We start from the raw sequence: 21,505 nt of genomic DNA, 5'->3' as shown, positions 1-21,505 counted from the left end.
GTACTGTAGCCCACTTTGCCGGAAGCCGCGAGAACCGGAAGTGCGTCAACGTTCCCGGCGCGGTTCCAGGCACTTCCGGTCCCGTTCCGGAGCTACCGGCCCAGCCCTTTCGGGTCCCCGGAGCTGGGCCGCGGGGCGTGTCCCGCTCACTGGACGGGTCAGGCAGGCCACCGCGCGGCAAGTCGCCTGAGGGAGGCGCCCTGGCCTCGTCTGCCGATCGTCCGACTGGTCATTTCTGCCCCGAAAATTAAAGTCTCCCAGTCGTGTCCGACTTTGCGACCCCGTGGACTATACAGTCCATGGAATTTTCCAGACCAGAATACTGGGGCGGGTAGCCTTTCCCTTCTCTAGGGGATCTTCCCAACCCAGGGGTCGAACCTAGGGCTCCCACATTGCAGGCGGAGTCTTTACCAGCTCAGCCACCAGGGAAGCGCCCACTGAAGCTCAGCAGTGGACGGCCAGAGGGAGCCCCCTCGGGCAGAGCTGCACCCAGGAATCCAGGGTTCAGGCCGTGCTGCCGCCCAGCCAGGAACCCAGAGAGGAAACAGGGCCCACTTTAATGTGCAACCTTGGGACACGTCTTATGGCATCTGATCCCATCACTTCATGGCAAATAGATGGGGAAACAATGACAGACTTTATTTTTTGGGCTCCAAAATCACTGCAGACGGTGACGGCAGCCATGAAATTAGAAGACGCTTGCTTCTTGGAAGAAAAGTTATGACTGACCTAGACAGCTTATTAAAAAGCAGAGACATTACTTTGCCAACAAAGGTCCGTCTAGTCAAAGCTGTGGTTTTTTCAGTAGTCATGTATGGATGTGAGAGTTGGACTATAAAGAAAGCTGAGCACCAAAGAATTGATGCTTTTGAACTGTGGTGTTGGAGAAGACACTTGAGAGTCCCTTGGACTGCAAGGAGATTAAACCAGTCCACCCTAAAGGAAATCAGTCCTGAATGTTCATTGGAAGGACTGATGCTGAAGTTGAAACTCCAGTACTTTCACATCACACCACCTGATGTGAAGAACGGACTCATTTGAAAAGACCCTCGTGGTGGGAAAGACTGAGGGCAGGAGGAGAAGGGGACAACAGAGGATGAGATGGTTGGATGCCATCATCGACAATGGACATGGGTTTGAGTAAACTCTAGGAGTTGATGATGGACAGGGAGGCCTGGCATGCTGCAGTCCATGAGGTCGCAAAAAGTCAGATATGACTAAGTGACTGAGCTGAACTGGGGGCATGTCATCCCTAAAGGTGCCCACACACAGGGTCTCACCAGGAATGAGGGAGTCCAGGCCACCCCAGGCACTAATTCACATCACAGCTTGAAGAGGGTCTTGCGGCACAGGGAGAAGTAAAAAGGAGCAGCTTCCCTGGGCCATCTGTCTCCCAACCCACCAGTCCCTATTTGGACTCTGGAGGAGCAGGCCTACGGAGGCCCTGTGATCCCCAATACAGGGCTGGGACCTAGTTTCCAATATCAGCCCCCAAGAAGGCCACCAGGAACCCTTGACATACGAATCCCAGTGAGGGACTTGGAGTCTCAAGAGGTCAATTTAGTGCACAGGCGAGTCAGTACCTGCCTGCAGCTCATGGTGACATTACCCAGCATTCCCAGCAGGGGCAGCAGCCTCTGGCTGGGCCTCAGTCCCCGCGGCTGAGCCAGGTGGGCTCCCCCAGGGAGTGGCTGAGGGCTTCACCTCCAACCCCTGGAAGACAGGGCCACCCAGCCCCTTGACAGGAGGTTACAACCAGCTAGACAGGAAGAGACGAGACCCTTGGGAGGGACTCCTACGGAGTTGACCTTCAGGAGCGGGAGGGGAGTCTGCAGGGCCCTTGCATCCTGAACCATCATTTTTGGGTCGTCCTGCTCCCCCCCCCCCTCGCAGGGCTCCCCCCCACCCCCACCCCCAGGCAGTAGTGCCCAGGAACAGGGATGGGAGTGAGGGCCGGGTAAGGCTGCTGCTGGCAACACAAGGCCCAAGAAAGGGGCCCCACTGGCATCCGCCAACAGGGTCGGTGGCACACCCTGGGACCAGTGAGATCCAGAGAGCTGAGCACCACCCATGCCAGGCTCCTCGGCCCCTCAGGCCGCCCCCCGGGTCTCAGAGGCCACGGGCACATGGAGGGGCCAGACAGTGTTAGCATGCCTGGTTTTTCCTTCTTTATTGAATGACTTTTCAAGATGTAATTACAATTGAAGGTGACGCGTTAGAAAGGAGAGGTGCGCATTGAAGGCATAAGGCTGCTCGTAGACCCAGCTCTAGAGACAGGTGGCCGGAAAGGAACAAGGATTAAAAAAAGGCTGAGCGTGTGTGCCGACCATGGGGACGGGCGCGTGGGTGCAGCTCGGCCGGACGGCCCTTAGTGGCCCCCAGGAGAGGCCTGGCTGAGCAAGCAGAGCCCCCAAGCAGCAGAGGGGGCCCCTGCCCTGCAGTCCCCACAGTCCACTCACACGCCACCTACAGGTGACGTCAGCCCCAAAAGGACAATTAACAGGAAGCTTCAGGACAAGAACAAAACCTCAAAAGTAAAAAAGCTGATAAGTGTAGCAGTGATGCCAGGAGGTTATATACACAGGTGGCGACGGCCCCTCCTCAGAAGTGTCCGGGCCACTCTGGGGGGCACTGCTGGGGTCCCCGAGGCCCCTCCCCGAGGCCTCAGTGGCCGCGGGCTCAGTACACTGAGCTGTTCCGGATGCCGCAGCAGAGCACCATGCTCAGGATCATCTCGAAGATCTGCAGGGAGGGGCAGGCGGGCAGTCAGCTCCCAGAAGCCCCTGGGGAGGGCGTGGGCGGGTGATCCGCTCCCAGACCCCGTGGGGAGGGGGTGGAGACCCCCGGGGGGTCAGCTCAGTCAGCTCTCGGAGCCCCCCAGTGTGGGGGGATCCCCAAGCAGAGCCGGTCCGCCCCACTCACCATGATCACAGCGACCACGATGGCCGCGATGCCAATGAGGTACAGCTTCCCCGAGAAGAGCTCGTCAATCTTCCCGTGGCAGTCCTCCTGCAGGGGCGGCCAGAGGGCAGTCAGAGGCGCCTATCCTCTGACCCCACGAGGCAGCAGCCCAGGGCCCCGTGGAGGGGCCCCCAGAAGAGGCGTGAACAGCACCTGGTCTCTGGCCGGTGTGAACAGGGAGCATGCTGAGGGCACCCTCCCCGGCTCAGAGACCACGAAGCACCGTCGGGCCTGGGCTGGCCCGCAGTCCCAACTCCAGCCACTGCACGGCCCGGCATGACTGTGGCCTGGCCGTGGCCTGTGGGAGCCCCGGGAGCCCTGTCACCACCCAGGACCCACTAAGGGGCGGCAGCCAAACAGGGGAATCACCACGCACCTTGAACAAATTAGTGATGACATTGCCACCAGAGGGACACAGGCTGTTCTTGAGCACAGAGGTGGTCAGTGTGGTCAGCGTGTTGGAGCCACAACAGTTAAGCTGCAGGGATGGAGGGCGCCCGCCATCAGCCCTGGGCACGTGTCCCGCGGGCTGCAGAGGCCCCAGGAGCCGTCCTGGCCTGGGGGCTGGAGGCGGTCCCCTCCTGGGGGAGAACCAAGCCGAGAGGCCCACTCCTCCCCACCCTTCCATTCAGCTGCGCTGCACCCCGGCTGGCCTGGCCCACCCAGTTCCCGCCAGGGAACCCCAGAAGAGCCCAAGTGCCCAAGAGTGGGGCCGCCAGGCCCCAGTGCCCCTCCCGCTCCAGGCTGAGGTCACATCAAGAGGACAAAACCTGTAGCCCGGGCCTCTCCCTTGGTTCCCCAGGCTCCCTGGACGTCCACCGCTCCCCCTCCCCCGCCACCAGTGCCCCCAGCCCCTCCGCACCGTCTCATGGAAGGTCTTCACCACGGCCTTGGCGTTGTTGGCTTCGTCGTCCACTATGGCCTGCTGCAAGGCCTGGTCATAGAACTGCTTCACGTCCTTGGCGATCTGGGGAAGGAGGTGCTCACAGCACAGGGGGACTGTCCCCCCAGAGATGTGCCTTCACCTGGCTCTCTTGGAAGGTCAGGATGGACCCGCCGCCCGGAGCTGGGGGTGGGGGGCTCTGCCTTCCACTCGGCCGCCGCGCCCCCTTCCTCCAGGAAGCCTTCTGTGGCTTCCTACCCAAAGAGCCCGCCCAGAGAAGCACCCCCAGGCTGAGCCCCTGCCCTCCCCACCAGCACCCCTGCCCCACCACCTGCAAATGACTCACTTGGTCCTTGTTGACAAAACCCCAGATGCCAGCGGCCACCTCACAGGCAAAGAGGATCACCAGGCAGGTGAAGAACTGGGGAGGGGAGAGGAGGGGAGGGCAGAGAGGAGGTCAGAGCAGGCCAGAGGAGGCCCAGGGCTTCCTGAGGCCGGCAGGGGCTCGCCTTCCATAGACGACGAGCAACCCAGGGACCCACAGGCGCGTGTGGGGTGCTCGGCGGCACCCACCCACCCACCCCAGCCCTGACGGGGATGAACCATGTGAAGCGGTGTCTGGGACTCGAGCCGGTATTGACCTGCCACCATTCTCATCAGCCCCGAGGGACTGGGCTCCAGAGGACAGTTCGGCTGCGTGGAGGGAGGGCAAGGCTGGCTCTGGGCCGGGGGGAGGGGACAGGGAGCAAAACCTGTGGGAAGGGGGTCACTGTGGTGCGCCCAGGAGCCCCCCACGGAGACACAGGCGCAGACTCCCCAGCCCACACCACCCAGACGCCAGGCCCTGGGCAGCACGGACAGGCCTCTGCTTCCTGTGGGTAGGTGACTTCCCAGGGACACCTGATGCTGGTCCTGCAGTGGGGACTCACCCTTTACCGTATCTGTTGCTCGTTTTAAGAAAGAAGAGAGAGAGAAGCAACTTTGGGACTTACAACCAGGAACTAGACAAAAAACTAGACATAGCGGCCATCTGCCACGGTGGGGTCCGAGAACAAACTGGGGCAGCCGGAGAGCTGGCACTCACGGGAGGTTCGCAGGGCCAGACTGGCACCGAGCTCCTGGTTCTGCCCCCTGGCCGGCCCCCACCCCGCCCCATGCCCAGCCCAGGACCTTACCGTGCCCAGGAGGCACTGGGACTCCTGGATGGCCCCGTAGCAGCCCAGGAACCCAACGAACATCATCACGGCACCCACGGCAATAAGGATGTAGATGCCTGCCGCGGAGAGAGAGGGCACCCTCAGCGACCCACCGTCCCGGAGCCCCCAGCCCTCCTCCCTGTGCTGGGCACGCACAACACTGCCCGGGGCTCCAGAGGGCCCACCAGGTGTTGGTGCCCCCCCTGCCGGGAGGAGGTCAGGCGCCCAAATCAGCGGCTTGGAGAGGAGCCTCCAGGGGGAAGCGGCCTGGCAGGGCCGTGTGGGCACCTCTGTGGGCCTCAGCTCCCTCCTCTGAGACGTGGAGGGAGGCAGGCGTCGCCAGGGCCAGGACCAAATGGCCAGTCGTGAGTATTCAGGAGCCTCAGCCTGACCCCACCACCTGTACACACTCTGATTCCTGAGAGCCTCCGTGGCTTGGTTGGTGGGCCTTGGAGAGTCACCCGCATCTTGACGCCAAGGGCCCAGCTACTGGCCTGGGGGGCGAAGCGGAGCCCTGGGGTCTGCTGGCCCCCTCACTTGAGAGAGACACATAGGGTCAGTCTGTCCTCCTGGCCTGCCCAGCACTCACTGATGGCCACACAGCCCTTCCCTGAGTCTGCAGCCCAGCCACAAGGGGCCCTCACCCCTTGAAATACTGACCACGTCTCTCCAAAGACTTCCCACAACCCTAGGCCTTCCAGCAGACCTGGGCCCACCCCCCGCCCCCCAGTTGCCATGGTTACGCAGCAGGCGAAGCTAGGACAGAGCTAGGACACCAGGTCCCAGGGCCGTGGTGCCAAGGGCCTGTTGGCCCTGCCTGGCCAGTCTCTAGAGAAGTCTGGGAGTTGGGACCCACTGCCAGGCTCAGAAGAAGCCTGGGGCCCCCTCTGGACCAGACAGAACCTCTGGGCGACCCCAAGTGGACCTGGCCAAGGGGAAGCCCCGGGGGCTCCTCACTTGGACACGGCCAGGTTCCGAGACTCCCATCCCCATGGCCATTCCTGAGGCTCAGCGGGATGGCAAGGGCGCCAGGGAGGGGCACCCTGGCAGGTGCCGGCCCCCAGTCCCCCCTCCAGTGCCAGGCTTCCCACTGCAGTGGGCTCTGGCTCTGACCAGTGAGGCCAGGGACCCTCCCGGGCCCTGCCGCACGGCCTGGGTGCTGCTGGAGCCCCGCTGACACCCCGACTTCCCGGCAGCGGACAGAGAGCTCGTGTCAGGGCCCACGTTTGCCCCCACCTACCCGTCTGCATCGGAGCCAGCCAGGGGGTTCCGGAAGGCAGGCCCCAGGTGGGCAGGGACGCTGCAGTTAGAGGGGCTCTGAGAGGCCCCCTCCCCTGGTGGCATGGTGGCGTGGCAGAAGCCTGGGCCCAGGGGCTGCTTCCCAGCCTGCCAGGTGGCCCAGCACTCCTTCACTCCTTCCCGAGGGGGGCCCTCAGGCCCAGCAACGGCGTGATGTGGCGGAACGGGCTGGAGGGGCACCGGCAACGCCAGCCACGCCCCCCCACAAGCCTCGCCACAGGACCCTTCCCACCGCAGCCTGGGCCCAGCCCCCAGCCTTCTGCCAAGGTCTCCCCAGACCCCCACACGTCTGCCCCGGACTGTGTCCCCAGGGGGCCGCACGGGGCCACCCAGGTCTGCAGCCCACTGCCACCCTTGCCCCGTCCAGCCTGAGGCAGGTGGCCTCCAGCTCCTCTCCTGGCTGCCAGGCCACACGCTAGGCTGAGAGCAGGAGCCAGCCGAGCCACGAGGGGAGGGACCGCCTTCCCCAACGGTGCGCCCAGGGGAGCCCATGGCCCCGCACCAAGAGCTCGGAGAGGCGGACGTGGACAGAGGACCGTGGCCACGCGGGGGCGGGCCCTGGGGAGGGGGAGGAGAGGCCTGGGAGGAGCCCCGGGGAGAAACCCCTCGAGCGTCCAGAGGCCTCAGAGAACAGTCGTGCGTCCTCAGACGTGTGGGCAAGGCTGATCGCTTGGCTCTGAGGGTGCCTGGCATGTAGGGGGGGAGGCGGGTCACAGTCCCCTTTTCTCTGCCTGAGACTCAGACCTGAGGGGGCCCCGCAGCCTGGAGGGTGGGGAGCCGGGGATCTTGCGGACAAGGGCTGGGGACCCTCCGTGGAGGGCTGGCCCCGGAGACCGCCACCAGACCACGGGCTCCAGCCCTCCCGGGGCCCGGCCCAAAGAGGACCTCCATGGCCCTGGGGCGCCCGAGTGGGATGGTGAGTGTGGGCCACCCCCAGCCCAGCAGCCAAACGTGTATCCCGAGTGTGGGGGCCCCCAAGCAGCGCCTGGGAAGGACTGGGACCCCTTACAGGGTCCACGCAGGGCGGCGGGTGGTCGCGGGCCCCACATGAGCCCTGCAGGCTTCCTGCCTGCTGCTCTGCCTGTGGGGGTGCGAGGGGCCCACCCAGGGGCCAGTCCTTTAAAGGACAGAAGCATTTCCGCACACCCTCCCTGAGCTCCCCGGGAACCAGGCCCATCTTGGGGGGGGGGGGGGGGGGGGGCGGGACCGGAAGGAGGGGCACAGCTGCACACAGTGGGAGGCAGAACCCCTGCCCCAGGGGGCCCCCACCCCACACCCAGCCTGACAGATGCCTGAAGGGCCGAGGCCTAATAAGGCAGCCGGTGGGGCCCCAGGCAGCCCAGGCATCCAGCCCCACCCCGCCCAGGAGCCTCCCTGAAAGGCAGCGCACCCCCGCCCACCCAGCTGCCGCTCTCCGCCCTGGCTCCCATCCCCAGCCAGAGGGGATCCAGCTTTCCCTGGGAGCACCCCGGCCCAGGCAGGCCCTGGCACAACTGCAGAGGGCGCCCAGGCCCCTCAGGGCCCCCAGGCTGACGTAACCCCTCACCCCACCCCCGAGCTCTTGCTGGGGGGCCTCATCCTCCCTGCCCCAGGGAGAAGCAAGCCCCAGTGAGTCGCCTCCTCCTGGAAGCCCTCCTGGCTGCCTGTCTGCAGCCTGACTGAGCTACCACCACACCCCCCAGTGGCCCGTTCCTGCCACCTCCCAGCCCAGAGCTGCCCAGGGTCTGCAGCCCATCCCCTCACTTACCCACATAGAAGGTGTTGGGGGCGGGCCGGTCTCCGAGCTCCAGATACAGGAGGTTGGTGGTCTGCGGGTCATGACGAAGCCACAGGGCCACGCCCAGTATCACACCTCCGGCCAGCTGGGGAGAGAACAGGGCACTGGTCACATGCGGCTCAGAGACCGGCTGTGGTGCATGTGAATCCCCCACGCAGAGGCGCAGAGAGAGGCGGCCCCGGGCCCTCCCTCTGCCGGGTCAGCACCAAGGGCAGGGCTCACAGGGCCCCGGGGTCACAGGCCCTGGGCTCACAGGGCCTGGGGTCTGGGCTGCCCACTGCCTCGTGCCTGCTTTGCCCCCTTGGTTTTCCGGACGCCCCAGGCGGGCTTTGGCAGGGGGACTGGGGGCTCGTGCAGACCCCCCCACCAAGCACCACGGGAGACTGCGGCCAGGGTGTCGGTGAGACTCAGACACCCAGTTGTTCACAAACACTTCTTTACTGTCAGGTGTGTCCCAAACACTGCCCGGAACACATGCGTGCCAAACAGCACCCACTGTTCACCTGCCGCGAAGTTTAACTGCTGCCCTGTGTTTTACTTGCTAAATCTGGCCAGAGGCCACACCGGGGCTGCGGCCTGGGGAAGGCCGAGCCCTCCTCCGAGGGGGTGGCACTGTCCCGAGCCAGCCCGTCCGGGAGCTCCACGGAGTGAACGCCAAGTCTCTGCTGCCAGGACACGGTGAGGGGTGGCAATCTGATGCCACCGGGCCCTGGCGGGGGAATTAGAGCAGAGGCTGCTGGCTGCTGTCTGAGAGAGGGAGGCTGCTGGGGGAGGAAGAAGCTCGCTGTGCAGCCCAGACAGCCGGGGGCGGGCCGCCCTGAGAGCAGGCAGGAAGGGGGGCTCCTGCAGAGCCTGGCGTGGGGGTGGGGGCTTCCGGCTGACTCACCCCCCAGAGGACGGTGGCTCAGGGGTAGGCGGGGTCTGCCCTTGAGGGCGCCTCGAGGCCAGGCCCGCGTCTGAGCATCTGACCCGGCCAGGCAGGCGCCCCCGGGCTCCCCCACCAGCGAGGCACTGCCTGCCTTTGGAGCTTCGAGCACCAGCTCCTACACAGACCGTCGGATCTCTGTCCAAAGAGGAAGAGAAACCAAAACACAGGCCCCAAGAAAACCACCTGGCCGGCCCAGTGCTAGCCCCTGAGCGGGGCCCAAAGTCACCAGTGGGGGCCACGCTCAGTGGAGCAAGAGGGACACCAGGCCCCGGCCCCACGGGCTGCCCCCCAGGGATCTCCAGGCAGGGCACATGGGACACTGCTGGGGTGGGAGGCTCGCAGCCCCACCCAGGCCCTCCCACACGGGGCTGGCTCCGCGCACGATAAGGCGGGGACCGTTGGGGACCGTTGGCGCCTGGCAGCAGCAGGGCTGCCCCTGCCAGGGGATGCTGCTGGCAACCCTCCCTGGAGCGGGCAGCACCCCCAAACCCCACCCCCCCAGGATGGAGGCACTGCCGTGCTCCCGCCCCCCACCACTCCCCAACCGAGGGCATCACGCGGGACCAGCAGGGTCCTTCCCAGGGCACCTGGGCCCTGCGCACCCTGCGAAGGGCAGTGCCTGGGCCGCAGGCCTCCTGAGGCTGCCCCGGGTGCCCGTCACACCCATGAGAGGGGTACCGGAGCAGGGGAGGTGGGGGGTGGTGAGGCGGGCGGCTCCGGAGGGAGTCCCAGCTCCTGGCTCAGCCGGCTGCCATCTGCGCCTCCAGGGGAGGCGGTGGTGAGGCTGAGGGTTGCCGTGGTAACTCTGTCTGGAAACCACCACTTATTCTGTTTGGAAACTGTGGTCCAGAGAGCGCTTTGTGAGAGTCCGGGACGCGCGGGCCGGGTGGGGAGCCTCATCCGGGCCTCCCTTTGTGGCCCCAGAGGCCAGGCCCCAAACCCCGACTCAGCCTCGGTGTCCCCACGGCAAGGGGCGCTGAGCGTGGAGGGGCCCTTCCCGCCCCCCGGCTGCGCTGGGACCCCCATCTTCCCCCTGCAGCCCCTCACCCCAAGGGCCCAAGGCACAGGCCCATGTGGGGCACCTGGTCCTAACAGAAGCAGTGAGGGTCACGCCTGCCCCACCCCCAGGCGCTAAGGCAGGGGGTCCGGGGGGCAGGCAGAGCCCCCACCTCTCCTGCCTCGGGAAGGGCTTCCCAGCACAGACGCCAGGATGTGCAGGGGGGCTGCGCTCTCCAGACTTCCCTGTGCCCCCCCACCCTCCGGAGGGGCCGACAGGGCATGGGGAGCCTGGTGCTAGAGTGCCCCCTCCTCGGCCATTCCAGGCCCCGCACACGCCCGCTGGGGTGGGCCTGGGGAAGGCAGTCGTGGTGGTGACCAGCCCAGTCTGGGGGGTGGTGAGCACTCACCTATGGTCACCTACAGAGGACGGGCAAAGCAGCACTGCGACCCCCCCAAGCCCACCCCAGGAGGGCAGGGCGGGGGTCCCAGAAAACCCCCAAGTCTGAAAGAAGCCTGCTCTTCGGAGACTAGCATGGACAGGCGCTGGCAAATGGCTAACAAGGACCCAGACCCAAAAGGTGTCAAGAACTTCCAAAACTCAGCAAGAAAACAAACAACCCGATTTTTAAAAAACAGGCCAAGAAACCTCACGAAAACCTGAGCCTGAACAGACACTTCACCACAGAAAAAACGCACACAGCAAATAAACACACGGAAATATGCCCAACGTCACCGGTCCCAGGGGAGACGCAAACGAAACCACAGTGAGACGGAGACAGACCAGGTGCCGGCGAGAGCGGGGGGCAGGGGACCCAGGACACTCCCCCCACCGCCAGCCGGTGCCCAGCCCCTGCACCCCCAGGTACTGCCCTAAGTGGGGGGTGGGGGTGGACATTCATGCCCATACACATGTGCTTTCCCGGTAAGCCCCCAAGCCGGGGACAACCCACCTTCTGATTCCCTTCATATAAAAAGTATAAAAGGGACTTCCCTGGCGGTCCAGGGGTTAGGACTCCACGCTTGCAATGCAGAGGACACAGGTTCAATCCCTGGTCAGGGAACTAAGGACCCGAAAAACTTTTACAAACTTAAGACATGCAGACCCGGACACCAGTGACAGGCTAGTGGTCGCCTGGAGCGGGGAGGCGGTGTCCCCAGGCTCAGCTGGGGTGAGGGCTGTGCACGCTCTCCTGGTGGCAGGCAGGGTGTCCGCGGGTGCCTCCTACCTCAAAACCCACCAGGTCGCGTGAAACTGAAAGTGTCAGCCGCTCAGTCGTGTCCGACTCCTTTGCGACCCCAAGGACTGTAGCCCGCCAGGCTCCTCTGTCCATGGGATTCTCCAGGCAAGAATACTGGAGTGGGTTCCAATGTCCTCCTGCAGGGGATCTTCCCATCCCAAGGATCAAACCAACATCTCTAGTATCTCCTGCATCGGCAGGTGGGTTATTTACCACTAGCGCCACCTGGGAAGCCCTATCAGTTCAGTTCAGTCGCTCAGTCGTGTCCGACTCTTTGTGACCCCATGGACTGCAGCATACCAGGCTTCCCTGTCCATCACCAACTCAGAGTTTACTCAAACTCATGTCCATTGAGTTGGTGATGCCATCCAACCATCTCATCCTCTGTGTCCCCTTCTCCTCCTGCCTCCAATCTTCCCCAGCATCAGAGTCTTTTCCAATGAGTCACCTCTTTGCATCAGGTGGCCAAAGTATTGGAGTTTCAGCTTCAGCATCAGTCCTTCCAATGAACACCCAGGACTTATCTCCTTCAGGATTGACTGGTTGGATCTCCTTGCAGTCCAAGGGACTCTCAAGAGTCTTCTCCAACACCACAGCATCAATTCTTCAGTGCTTAGCTTTCTTTATGGTCCAACTCTCACATCTATACATGACTACTGGAAAAACCATAGGCTTGCCTAGACGGACCTTTGTTGGCAAAGTAGTGTCTCTGCTTTTTAATATGCTGTCTAGGTTGGTCATAACTTTTCTTCCAAGGAGTAAACATCTTTTAATTTCAAGGCTGCAGTCACTATCTGCAGTGATTTTGAAGCCCCCCAAAATAAAGTCTGCCACTTTTTCCACTGTTTCCCCATCTATTTGCCATGAAGTGATGAGACTGGATGCCATGATCTTAGTTTCCTGAATGTTGAGCTTTAAGCCAACTTTTTGACTCTCCGCTTTAATTTTCATTAAGAGGCTCTTTAGATCTTCTTCGCTTTCTGCCATAAGAGTGGTGTCATCTGCGTATCTGAGGTTATTGATATTTCTCCCGGCAATCTTGATTCCAGCTTGTGCTTCCTCCAGCCCAGCGTTTCCTATGATGTACTCTGCATATAAGTTAAAAACCCAGTTTACCCCTCAGTCAGTCTCTCCCATCAGGAAGCTTCCATAAGCCTCTTGTCCTTCTCCATCAGAGGGCAGACAGACTGAAAACCACAATCACAGAAAACTAACCAACCTGATCTCATGGATCAGAGCCTTGTCTAACTCAAAGGAGCCATGCCATGTAGGGCCACCCAAGGCAGACAGGTCATGGTGGAGAGTTCTGACAAAATGTGGTCCACTGGAGAAGGGAATGGCAAACCACTTCCATATTCTTGCCTTGAGAACCCCATGAACAGTATGAAAAAGGGGAAGCCCTATAGTTTGCCAAAGAGAAAATCCTTCAAGAGCCAGGCGCATGAAGACGCTGAGCAGGTCGTCAAAACCAAGGGTTGTTGGGACAGAATACATGCGTACTCTGGACCCGAGTTTAGTTTGGCCTTCCTGGGGGGCTGGGTAAAAAAGAAAGTGAAAATTTGTCACTGAGTCATCTCCAACTCTTTGTGACTCCACAGACTGTAGCCCACCAGGCTCCTCTGCCCGTGGGATTCTCCAGGCTAGAATACCGGAGTGGGTAAGTGATTCCTTTCTCCAGGGGAATCTTCCCGATCCAGGGATTGAACCTGGGTCTCCTGCCTTGAAGACAGATTCTTTACCGTCAGAGCCGCCAAGGAAGCCTTTACTTTTGAAGACATCCTGTTTGCGGCCGTGCTGGGTCTTCACCGCTGCAGGGCTTTCTCTGGCTGCAGTGGGGGCTTCTCATTGCCGTGGCACCAGCTCTGGGGCACAGACTCACCGCTGCGGCCCACGGGCTCCGTTATTCCGCAGCATGCGGGGTCTTCCCGGATCAGGGATCAAACCCGCACACCTCTTGCACTGGTAGGCGGCGGCTTCTCCATCGAGCCAGCAGGGCAGCCCCCAGATTATGCATCTTAAACGTGCGGCTGACGCTGTCACACAGGCTGTTTAAAAGCCCCCACACCTAGATCCCTGTCTACTGGACTTCTAAGCAGCAAGTCCCGAAGGATCCTGGCTGCCTTCTTCACCGAGGTCAGGACCCCAGGATTCCAGTGGCCAGCAGGAAGCATCTGGAAATGTTGAAATCTTGTCCACAGAACTGAGGTTTAACGTCAAACAAGGAACTGGATAACTAAGGATACGCCCGCTACAAAACAGAGTCCGGTGTTAACAGAAAGCATGCCGTCCTGGCGCTGCGTGGGAACCGGAGCTTCCAGTCACCTCGGACCGCCCGGGCGTCTTCCTGCCGCCAGTACCCTCGTGTGCACAGTGAGGAATGCACGGTGCGCACGCGGACATGGGCAGAGCGCGCCCGACAGCGCTGGCGACTGCTGGGACGGCCGTTGGGAGGGTCGGGCAGGCCGGTCCCTGGTGGGGTCCGCACGGCTCCCTCTCCCCCCTCCCGCCAGCCGGCCTGTCGGAAGGGCTGCCGCCACCTGTTCTTGCACCCGAGCTGGGGGTGCACCCGAGCCTGCTCCTGCTGGAGGCGAGGCTGGGCAGCAGTTCAGGAAGGGGCTGGTGGACCCGCCGCTGGGATGACCGGAGGGCTCCGCCCCAGGGGACGGCCCCGGCTGTTTGTGATGCTTTGAAGGTTCAGTTTCTGTTTCTTTCTTCTTCCCTCCTTTCCCAGAATTAATAAATAATAGCGTCAGCTAGGAAGAGGGGGTGGGGGAGCTGCCAAGTACACTGGGTTCCCGCCCAGCCAGTCTGCATTTCCAAGAAGCAGCTGAAATGGAGAAGGAGCGGGTGTTTCCCCGCTTCCCCTCTCAGCTGAGCCTGCTGCCCCCCACCACCCCCGCCAGGCCTCGGGCACCTCCCCACCCCCAGGCGCCGGCCGTGTAGTCGCCCCAAGTGTGCCCACACGTTCCAGGAGCGGCAGGACACTCGTGCACCCCTGCGCCCCCTTAATCGGCAGCTGGGCCCCGGCAGCCCCCCGGCACTCATGCCCTCAGAGTCCAGCGCTGTCAGGGAGGACAGCTGTCTGACCCAGGAAGGGCTCCGGCTCCGCGCCACCCCGAGGGGCACACCCTCTGGCTGGGGAGACGTGCCAGCAAGTGCCCACACGGCTCAGCACCCGAGAGGTCCTGGGGCCTGGAGACCCGCCCAGAAGGACAGTGAAGGCCACAGGAAGGGAGCAGGGCAGGAAGTGCCCCCTGCAGACCCTGGGACAGGTCAGAGGGCAGAGGCGCAGCCCAGACCCTGCTAACGGGCGTGGAGGGTCAGCGGGGTCAGAGGGCACCCCGCTCGGGCGGGGCCGGGACCCGGTCCTGCAGGCTGACCCTCCACCCCCGCCCGCCATGAGGACAGACAGGGTGACATGGGGCCCATCTCTGCGCTCCTGGAGTCCTGCCATGCCCTCTGGGAACAGAGCCGCCCAGTCAAGGCAGGAAGGAAGGAAGGACAGAGGAGGACCCTCGGCTCAGCCAGGAAGCGGAAACCCCTCTCCAGCCCCCTTGACCTCAGGAAGCCGCCTGGCCTGGCCTCTAAAAATAGGCGTGGGGGTGGGGAAGGACTCGGGACCCCCAGGGCCCCGCCAGCGGGGGATCCCAGAGCCCTCTCCTGCTGGGAGGTGAACACAGGCCCCCGCCGCCTCCCGGGGCCCAGCAGAGCAGGCCTGGTCACTTTCTGGGCCAGTTCCCGAGCCTACCGCCCACTGTGGCAAGGGGCCCAGGAAGTGGCCTGCTCCCCCGCCCCAAACCCACCCCACCGGCTGAAAGAGCCCTTCGTGTGGGCTGTCCCTTTGCCCCCTCGGCCCCTGCGCGGGGGTGGGGGGCGCATGTGGACACTGCCGTCCCAAGGCTGGGCTGCAGGGGGCCACACACACATCAGACAAGGAGGGTCTGGTGGGCTGGGCGCCCCCTGCAGAGGGAGAGAGGAGGTGATTGGGCCAGGGCAGGGGGCAGAGGCGCGCAGAGGGGCCCTGGGGCAGCTCAGGGTGTCCGGCCAACACCTGCTGGCCACAAGCCCGGGCACAGCCACTCGCCCTGGAGCCATGCCGGCCCTGAACCACAGCGGCTGAAGGAAGGGCCCTTGTTCCCAGCCTGCTCCGACCACTTCCTCATGTGGGCCACTTGGAACCTCAGGCTCCTTATCGCCCCTTACAGGCAAGGGGAAGGCGCAGGGGAGTTTCACGTGGGCTAGAGCTGTTATCTCGGGGACAGAGGGGAAGACTGTCCATCCAGAGGGCGGGCAGCTGAGCCCCTGGGGTGGGGAGCAGAAAGGACCTCGGCTGTGTGCGAGGGAGACACCCCGTGAGCCCTGAGCAGGCAGGACTGCGGGGGGCGCTTCCCAGGCCCGCTGCCCCTTGGTAGCCTCCGTGCCCCTAAGACCCACGCTATCGAGCTCTAGGTCTCCCAGCACCCGGGACTGGAGACCGGGGAGGCAGGCAGCTCGGGGTCCTTGCTCCTGCTCCCCCCGATGATGCCCGGGGCACCTGGTAACCCCAGGGTCACAGCCTGAGCCATAGCCGGCTACTGGCTGCAGCACAGAACCAAACCCAGCACCCACCTGCAGGGAGGCAGGTTTCCAGGGCGCTGTTAGACGTTCCCCGAGGGAGAGTTATGACCCAGGCTGACCTGGGCGTGGGAGTCGCTACAGAAGGTTCGCTGTGACGGCGAGGGATGCCGGGGGGGCCGCCGGCCCACCCCCACCAGTTCCGCATGGGCCTGGCTTCCCGTCCTTCACCTTCCCCACAATCACATCTCCCTGGCAATTGGGGTGCAGGGAGCAGCAACTTTCTGAAGGTATAAGGGCTACAGCTTCAGTGGAGAGGGTGAGGGGGCCCTGCTCCCCAGGCCTCTGTGGCAACCCGACCCACACCCGGGCTCTGGAGCCCCCTGCCCGAAGCACCCTCACCACCGACTCAGGCACTTAAGGAACCCAACGCCACCCCCAGCCCCGGCTCTAAGCCGCCTCCCTGTCTGCGGAGCCCAGCAGTCCTCAAGCCCAGGGAGGGTGGCTAACCCGCCACTGATCGGCCACCATCTGCAGGGACTCCTCCAGCATCTGGGCGCCTACCTGGAGGCCCCAGGTGGTCTTGTGTGAATCGGCACCGGCTTTGCTGTAGGGAGTAGGGGTTCAGGCCAGGCCCCACAGAACAAAGCGTGTGCAGGGAGTGGGGGCTGGGGTGGGGGGGTGGCACTGAAGTCCAGAGGCTCTGGAAGGAAGCCTGCTGGGTCAAACCACATCTAGCGGGCAGGTGGAAACGGCCCAGGAGAAAGACTCTGCTAACCTGTCATAGTGAATCTGCTCCTGCCGGGTGGGCAGTCCTGGCCACCGGCCGGTGCTGCCTCCAAGGTGGGAAATACCCAGGCCTGGCTGCAGCCTGGCCCAGGTCCTAGGGTGTGGGCAGGGCCAGGGCCCTGCACCCCGGCCGCCCCCCCACCTGGCTCCTTCTCCAAAACGCAGCACCAGTGCAAACGTGCCGTCAGCCCGTCCCTCGGGCGCTGGACTCTAAACCTTATTGATCACGGCCCAGGCTCCCCTGTCACGGCTCTCAGGCGGTGGGAAGGTGTGTGGGTAGATTATTTGGGAGAAGGGTGGTCTGGCGGGAGCTTATTTCTGCCTGGCCTTCAAAGCTGTAAGAGACAGGGATCAGGGTGAGCTCCATCTCTGGAGGCAGAGTGAGCTGGAGGCCGTGGGGGGCCCCCACGGGGTGGACGTGCAAGGGCACGGGAGCAGAGCCAGCCGGGGCCTGGGCTCCCACGTCTGTACCCCCTGGTGCCAGCCTGACCTGGGCACAGACCACAGACGTCCTCTTCTCGGCCTGGCTCAGATCGGCAGCCGTGGCCCAAAGTCCGGCAGCCAGACGCCCGGGGTCACCGGGGGAGGCCACATGCCCCTTTGACACTGGGCGCAGGGAGTCTCTGCCCCCAGCAGAGCCCGGCTGGGTCTGGCCGCTCTCCCAGGAAGGAAGGTGACAGAACCGCTAAGTGACAGACAGTCATGTGCCATCTGGACGCGAGCACAAAAGGCCGGTGAGCAGGGCCTCTAACCGCCTGGCCCCAGCCGCCTCCTCCGGAAGGAGGCCTGACTGCATGGGGTGGGGGCGGGGGGCCAGGGCTGCCGCTGTTGCAGAGGGGAGGCCGTGACCACACCCATTTCACAGATGTGGCCGGCGGGCTCCCACGGCTCGCCCACTCTGGGCTGGGCAGGAGCGCAGGGCGGGAGCCTGCACAGGCCCTGAGGTGCCCCAGCAGCAGGGCCCTGAGTCCCAGCTGCCTCGCCGGGGGGCTCCCAGCCCCCCACACACGCCCCAGCGGGCGGGGGCTCCAGGCCCTGCTCCCAGCTTGGGCCGGGCCACTCCTCCCCCAGCCCGGCCACCTCACAGCCCTCGGCCACCTCCACAGGCGCCCAGGGTCTGGTGTGGACACGTGGGAGTGTGTGCATGTGTGTGTCTGAGAGCCCATGTGTGTGTGCGTGTGTGTGTGTGTGTCTGTGTGTGTGAGAGCCTCTGTGTGTGTGTGTGTGTGTGAGAGCCCGTGTGTGTGTGTGTGTGTGTCTGTGTGTGTGAGAGCCTCTGTGTGTGTGTGTGTGTGTGTGTGAGAGCCCGTGTGAGTGTGTGTGTGAGTGTGAGAGCCTCTGTGTGTGTGTGTGTGTGTGAGAGAGCCCGTGTGTGTGTGTGTCTGTGTGTGTGAGAGCCTCTGTGTGTGTGTGTGTGTGTGTGAGAGAGCCCGTGTGAGTGTGTGTGTGAGAGCCCGTGTGTGTGAGAGCCCGTGTGTGTGTGTGTCTGTGTATGTGTGTGTTTGTGAGAGCCCGTGTGTGTGTGTGTGTGTGTCTGTGTGTGTGAGAGCCTCTGTGTGTGTGTGTGTGTGTGTGAGAGCCCGTGTGAGTGTGTGTGTGAGTGTGAGAGCCTCTGTGTGTGTGTGTGTGTGAGAGAGCCCGTGTGTGTGTGTGTCTGTGTGTGTGAGAGCCTCTGTGTGTGTGTGTGTGTGTGAGAGCCCGTGTGTGTGTGTGTGTGTGTGTGTGTGTGAGAGCCTCTGTGTGTGTGTGTGTGTGTGTGTGTGTGTGTGAGAGCCCGTGTGTGTGTGTGTCTCTGTGTGTGAGAGCCCGTGTGTGTGTGTGTGTGTGAGAGCCCGTGTGAGTGTGTGTGTGAGAGCCCGTGTGTGTGTGTGTGTGTGTGTGTGTGTGTGAGAGAGCCTCTGTGTGTGTGTGTGTGAGAGCCCGTGTGAGTGTGTGTGAGAGCCCGTGTGTGTGTGTGTGAGAGCCCGTATGTGTCTGTGTGTGTGAGAGCCTGTATGTGTGTGTGTCTGAGAGCCCGTGTCTGTGTGTCTGTGTGTGGGCGCGCGTGCGCTGGTGTGTGGGGGCGGGCGTGGGGACGTCTCCTTCCAGGACAGCATGCCAGCAGGCCTGTGCCGCCGCCTCCCACGGGGAGGGCTTTACTCTCTGAAACAAAACTTGCGAAAGTGCCCAGATCAGGATCCAGACACACAGAGGCCTGGCTCCTGCCCCCGGCACCCACTGAGCCACTGAGGCCGGGGTGCCTGGGTGGGGCTGGCCCTGCGGGGTCCTCCAGGCACCCAACTGCCAGAAGCCCCCTCCGCACATCATGGCCTACACCTGCCGAGCAGAATGGTCCTCCCTGCGGCCACCGTGCCCAGCACCCAGCTCCTGAACTAACAGGACCCCCACTTCAGAAGGGAGGGAGCCAGGACCAGGGCAGTGGGCTGGGGGCTCCACCGGGGTCCACATCCCAGCCCCACACTCTCAGCTGGGGGTGGGGGTGCAGAGAGGGGCACCCCGCTCCCCACCACGGGTGGGCGGCTCCGTGCCCCTGGAAGCCAACTTCTCAGAGCTCTGAAGGGCATGGGAGGGGAGGGAGGGGAAGCAATTCCTGGGTCTGAATAGAGTGGCCCCGGGGGGGATGTCAGGCCTCCGCCCCTGCTGCCTGGGAAACCTGGGAAATTACCAGAGGCAGCTGGGAGGAGCTGGGGGTGGGGGGAGTCTGCCTGGAGACCTCCCAGGCCGCGCAGTGGGAGGGGCTTCCCCGGGAAGCTTGGTCCAAGATTTGCCAAGGCCAAAGCAGGCGAATACTAAATCAAGACCAAGGCCAGCCCCTCAGTAAAGGCTGCCCGGCCCCTGGCCCATCCTGCCAGCCTCCCTGCTCCCACCCCCAGGGCAGAGGCGATGGCCACGGGCGCCCCTGCAGGCAGGATGTGACACCCCCAAGCCCAGCCTCTGCCCTACTCCCTCCACACATACCACACTGTCCCGGGACCTGACCCTGGACCGTCTGGAGGGCAAACAGAGGTCCCCAGGCCCACACAGTTCTCCTGGAGCCATTTTAAAACTTTAGCCTCCCCGTGTCGACTTGAGATCCAGCAGACAGTCCTCATCCTCCAGGACAAGAGCTTAGCAGCCTGGGGCGGTGGAGAAGCAACGAGGGGCCAGGAGGGGGCCCAGGACCCTGCCCGTGGACCCCCGAGGGGTGGCAGCACACAGCTGCCAGAGGGGCTTCCGACATCCACGCCTGGGCGCCCCCCGGGGAAAGCAAGAGATCTCCACGCCCCTAATTCCAGCAGCAACAGGAAATGGAAACAAAAGCCAAAGCTTCACCCAGCAGCAGCCAGCAGTTAAGGCTGGTCAGGAAACACAACTCGGGCCTGCCGCCCAGAGGCCCCAGGAGACCCTCCAGCACCCCTAGGACGTCTCACCTGTGGGCATCTCTTTCCAAGCCCCGAGCTGGGCGTCCACCCCGCCCCAGCACCCTCAGGCTCAGAGTTGCCCAGCTCTCTGGGCCCCCTGCCTGTGCCAGCTTGGAACACCGCTCAGCCCGTCTCCCCTCACAGCCTCTGCAGCGCCCCAGGGCGAGGAGGGGCTGGACTCTACCTCTGGATGAGGAGGCTCGGCCCCACAAACTGGGGGCACCGCTATGCAGGCACCCCGCCACGCGGGCTACCCGGGTCCAGGGCGCTTCTTGTCTGCGATTCGACCGGGCACAGACCCCCAAACCGACCCCCAGGGTGGCGACAGCAAACAGGAGGATGAACTGAGCTGGGCCCAGAGTGGGGTGGACCGTCCCCGAGACTCAGGCAAACTGTAGCGCGCCACCCCACCTCCCCTCGGCCGCCCGCCCACCCGCCAGCCACTGCACCGGGCCGGGCCGCCCATCTAGGGGCGGCGGCCCTGATGAGCTCATGGGGGCGGGGCGTCCCAAGCCCCGCCCTCGAGCCCCTCTTTCCTCAAGAAGCAGGGTGGTCCCAGAAACAGCGGTCAGGAGAACTAAGCAGTAGCCGGGCGCTGGGTTCGGAACACGCACCCACCGCACCACCACCATCACCAGCCGGGAACTGACTCCAGGTCCCCGAAGGGCCCGGCCGCGGGGCTCTGAGTCCCGACGCGCAGAGGCCCGAAACCCGTCTTAGAGGCCCCAGCCCCGCCGTCGAGGGGCGCGGCGGCCCCGGACGACCCCGCCTTCGCGACTCGCCGGCCTAGGCCCTCCCACCCACCCGGGCTGGGCGCACACAGGTGGCCCCGCAACTTGGCTGCCCGGCTGCGCCCCCTTGGCGGGGCCTAGCGGAGTGCGCGGCCTGCCGGGATCGGGGACTGCCCTCCCACCCCCGGTGCAGGCTCACCCAGAAGACGAAATTGAAGACGAAGAGCAGGTATTTGATGCACTTGGTGCAGCCCTCTACCCCCATGGCGGCGCGGGCGGCGGGCGGCCTGCGGGGCGCGTGCCTGTCCTGGGTGTCGAGCGCGGGGCCTGGGGGCCTGGAGAGCGGCTGGGAGCCTGGCGGGAGGCTGGGGTGCGCAGACGGGAGGCGCGGGGCACGCGCGGACGGGGGACGCGGAGGGCCGCGGACGAGGCGAGCAGAAGGCCTGGCCGGGACGCGCCTGAGTCTTCGCAGCCGCTGCGCGCTCACTCTGAGGCCGGGCGCGCGCCCCGCTCCGGTATTTACGGGGCGCCGAGGCCACGCCCACAGGTTCCGCCCCGAGGCCCCGCCCCCGCCCCTGCTGCCGGAGCGCGGAGTGGACGGAGCCCCAGCCCGCAGCGTGGCCCCCGGGGAAGGGGCGCACGATCCTCCCCCTGTGGCGCACACACTTCGGGTGTCAGATAGTGCAGTCAGGACGCAGGGGCCTGGGCGCGCAGTGCCAGGCGCCGCACGCATCCCTGGGCTGCGGGCA

At 64.2% G+C, this 21,505-nt stretch overlaps 1 protein-coding gene across 1 annotated transcript; it reads right to left on the bottom strand.

Moving 5' to 3' along the window:
• Positions 1 to 2,145: 2,145 nt before the first annotated feature.
• Positions 2,146 to 21,237, bottom strand: CD81 (CD81 molecule). The gene is made up of 8 exons (XM_061161348.1): positions 20,956 to 21,237; positions 8,087 to 8,201; positions 5,020 to 5,117; positions 4,191 to 4,265; positions 3,824 to 3,928; positions 3,338 to 3,439; positions 2,923 to 3,009; positions 2,146 to 2,742 (listed from the first exon to the last, which is right to left on the bottom strand). Exons 1-8 carry the CDS (start codon positions 21,019 to 21,021, stop codon positions 2,680 to 2,682), a joined length of 711 nt encoding a protein of 236 aa, XP_061017331.1. The 5' UTR covers positions 21,022 to 21,237; the 3' UTR covers positions 2,146 to 2,679.
• Positions 21,238 to 21,505: the final 268 nt, after the last annotated feature.

This window comes from Dama dama, chromosome 2 (genome assembly GCF_033118175.1).
Source record: "Dama dama isolate Ldn47 chromosome 2, ASM3311817v1, whole genome shotgun sequence".
NCBI classification, from domain to species: Eukaryota; Metazoa; Chordata; class Mammalia; order Artiodactyla; family Cervidae; genus Dama; species Dama dama.
Note: the sequence above shows the minus strand (reverse complement) of the source record. Positions and strands in the feature narration are given on the sequence as shown.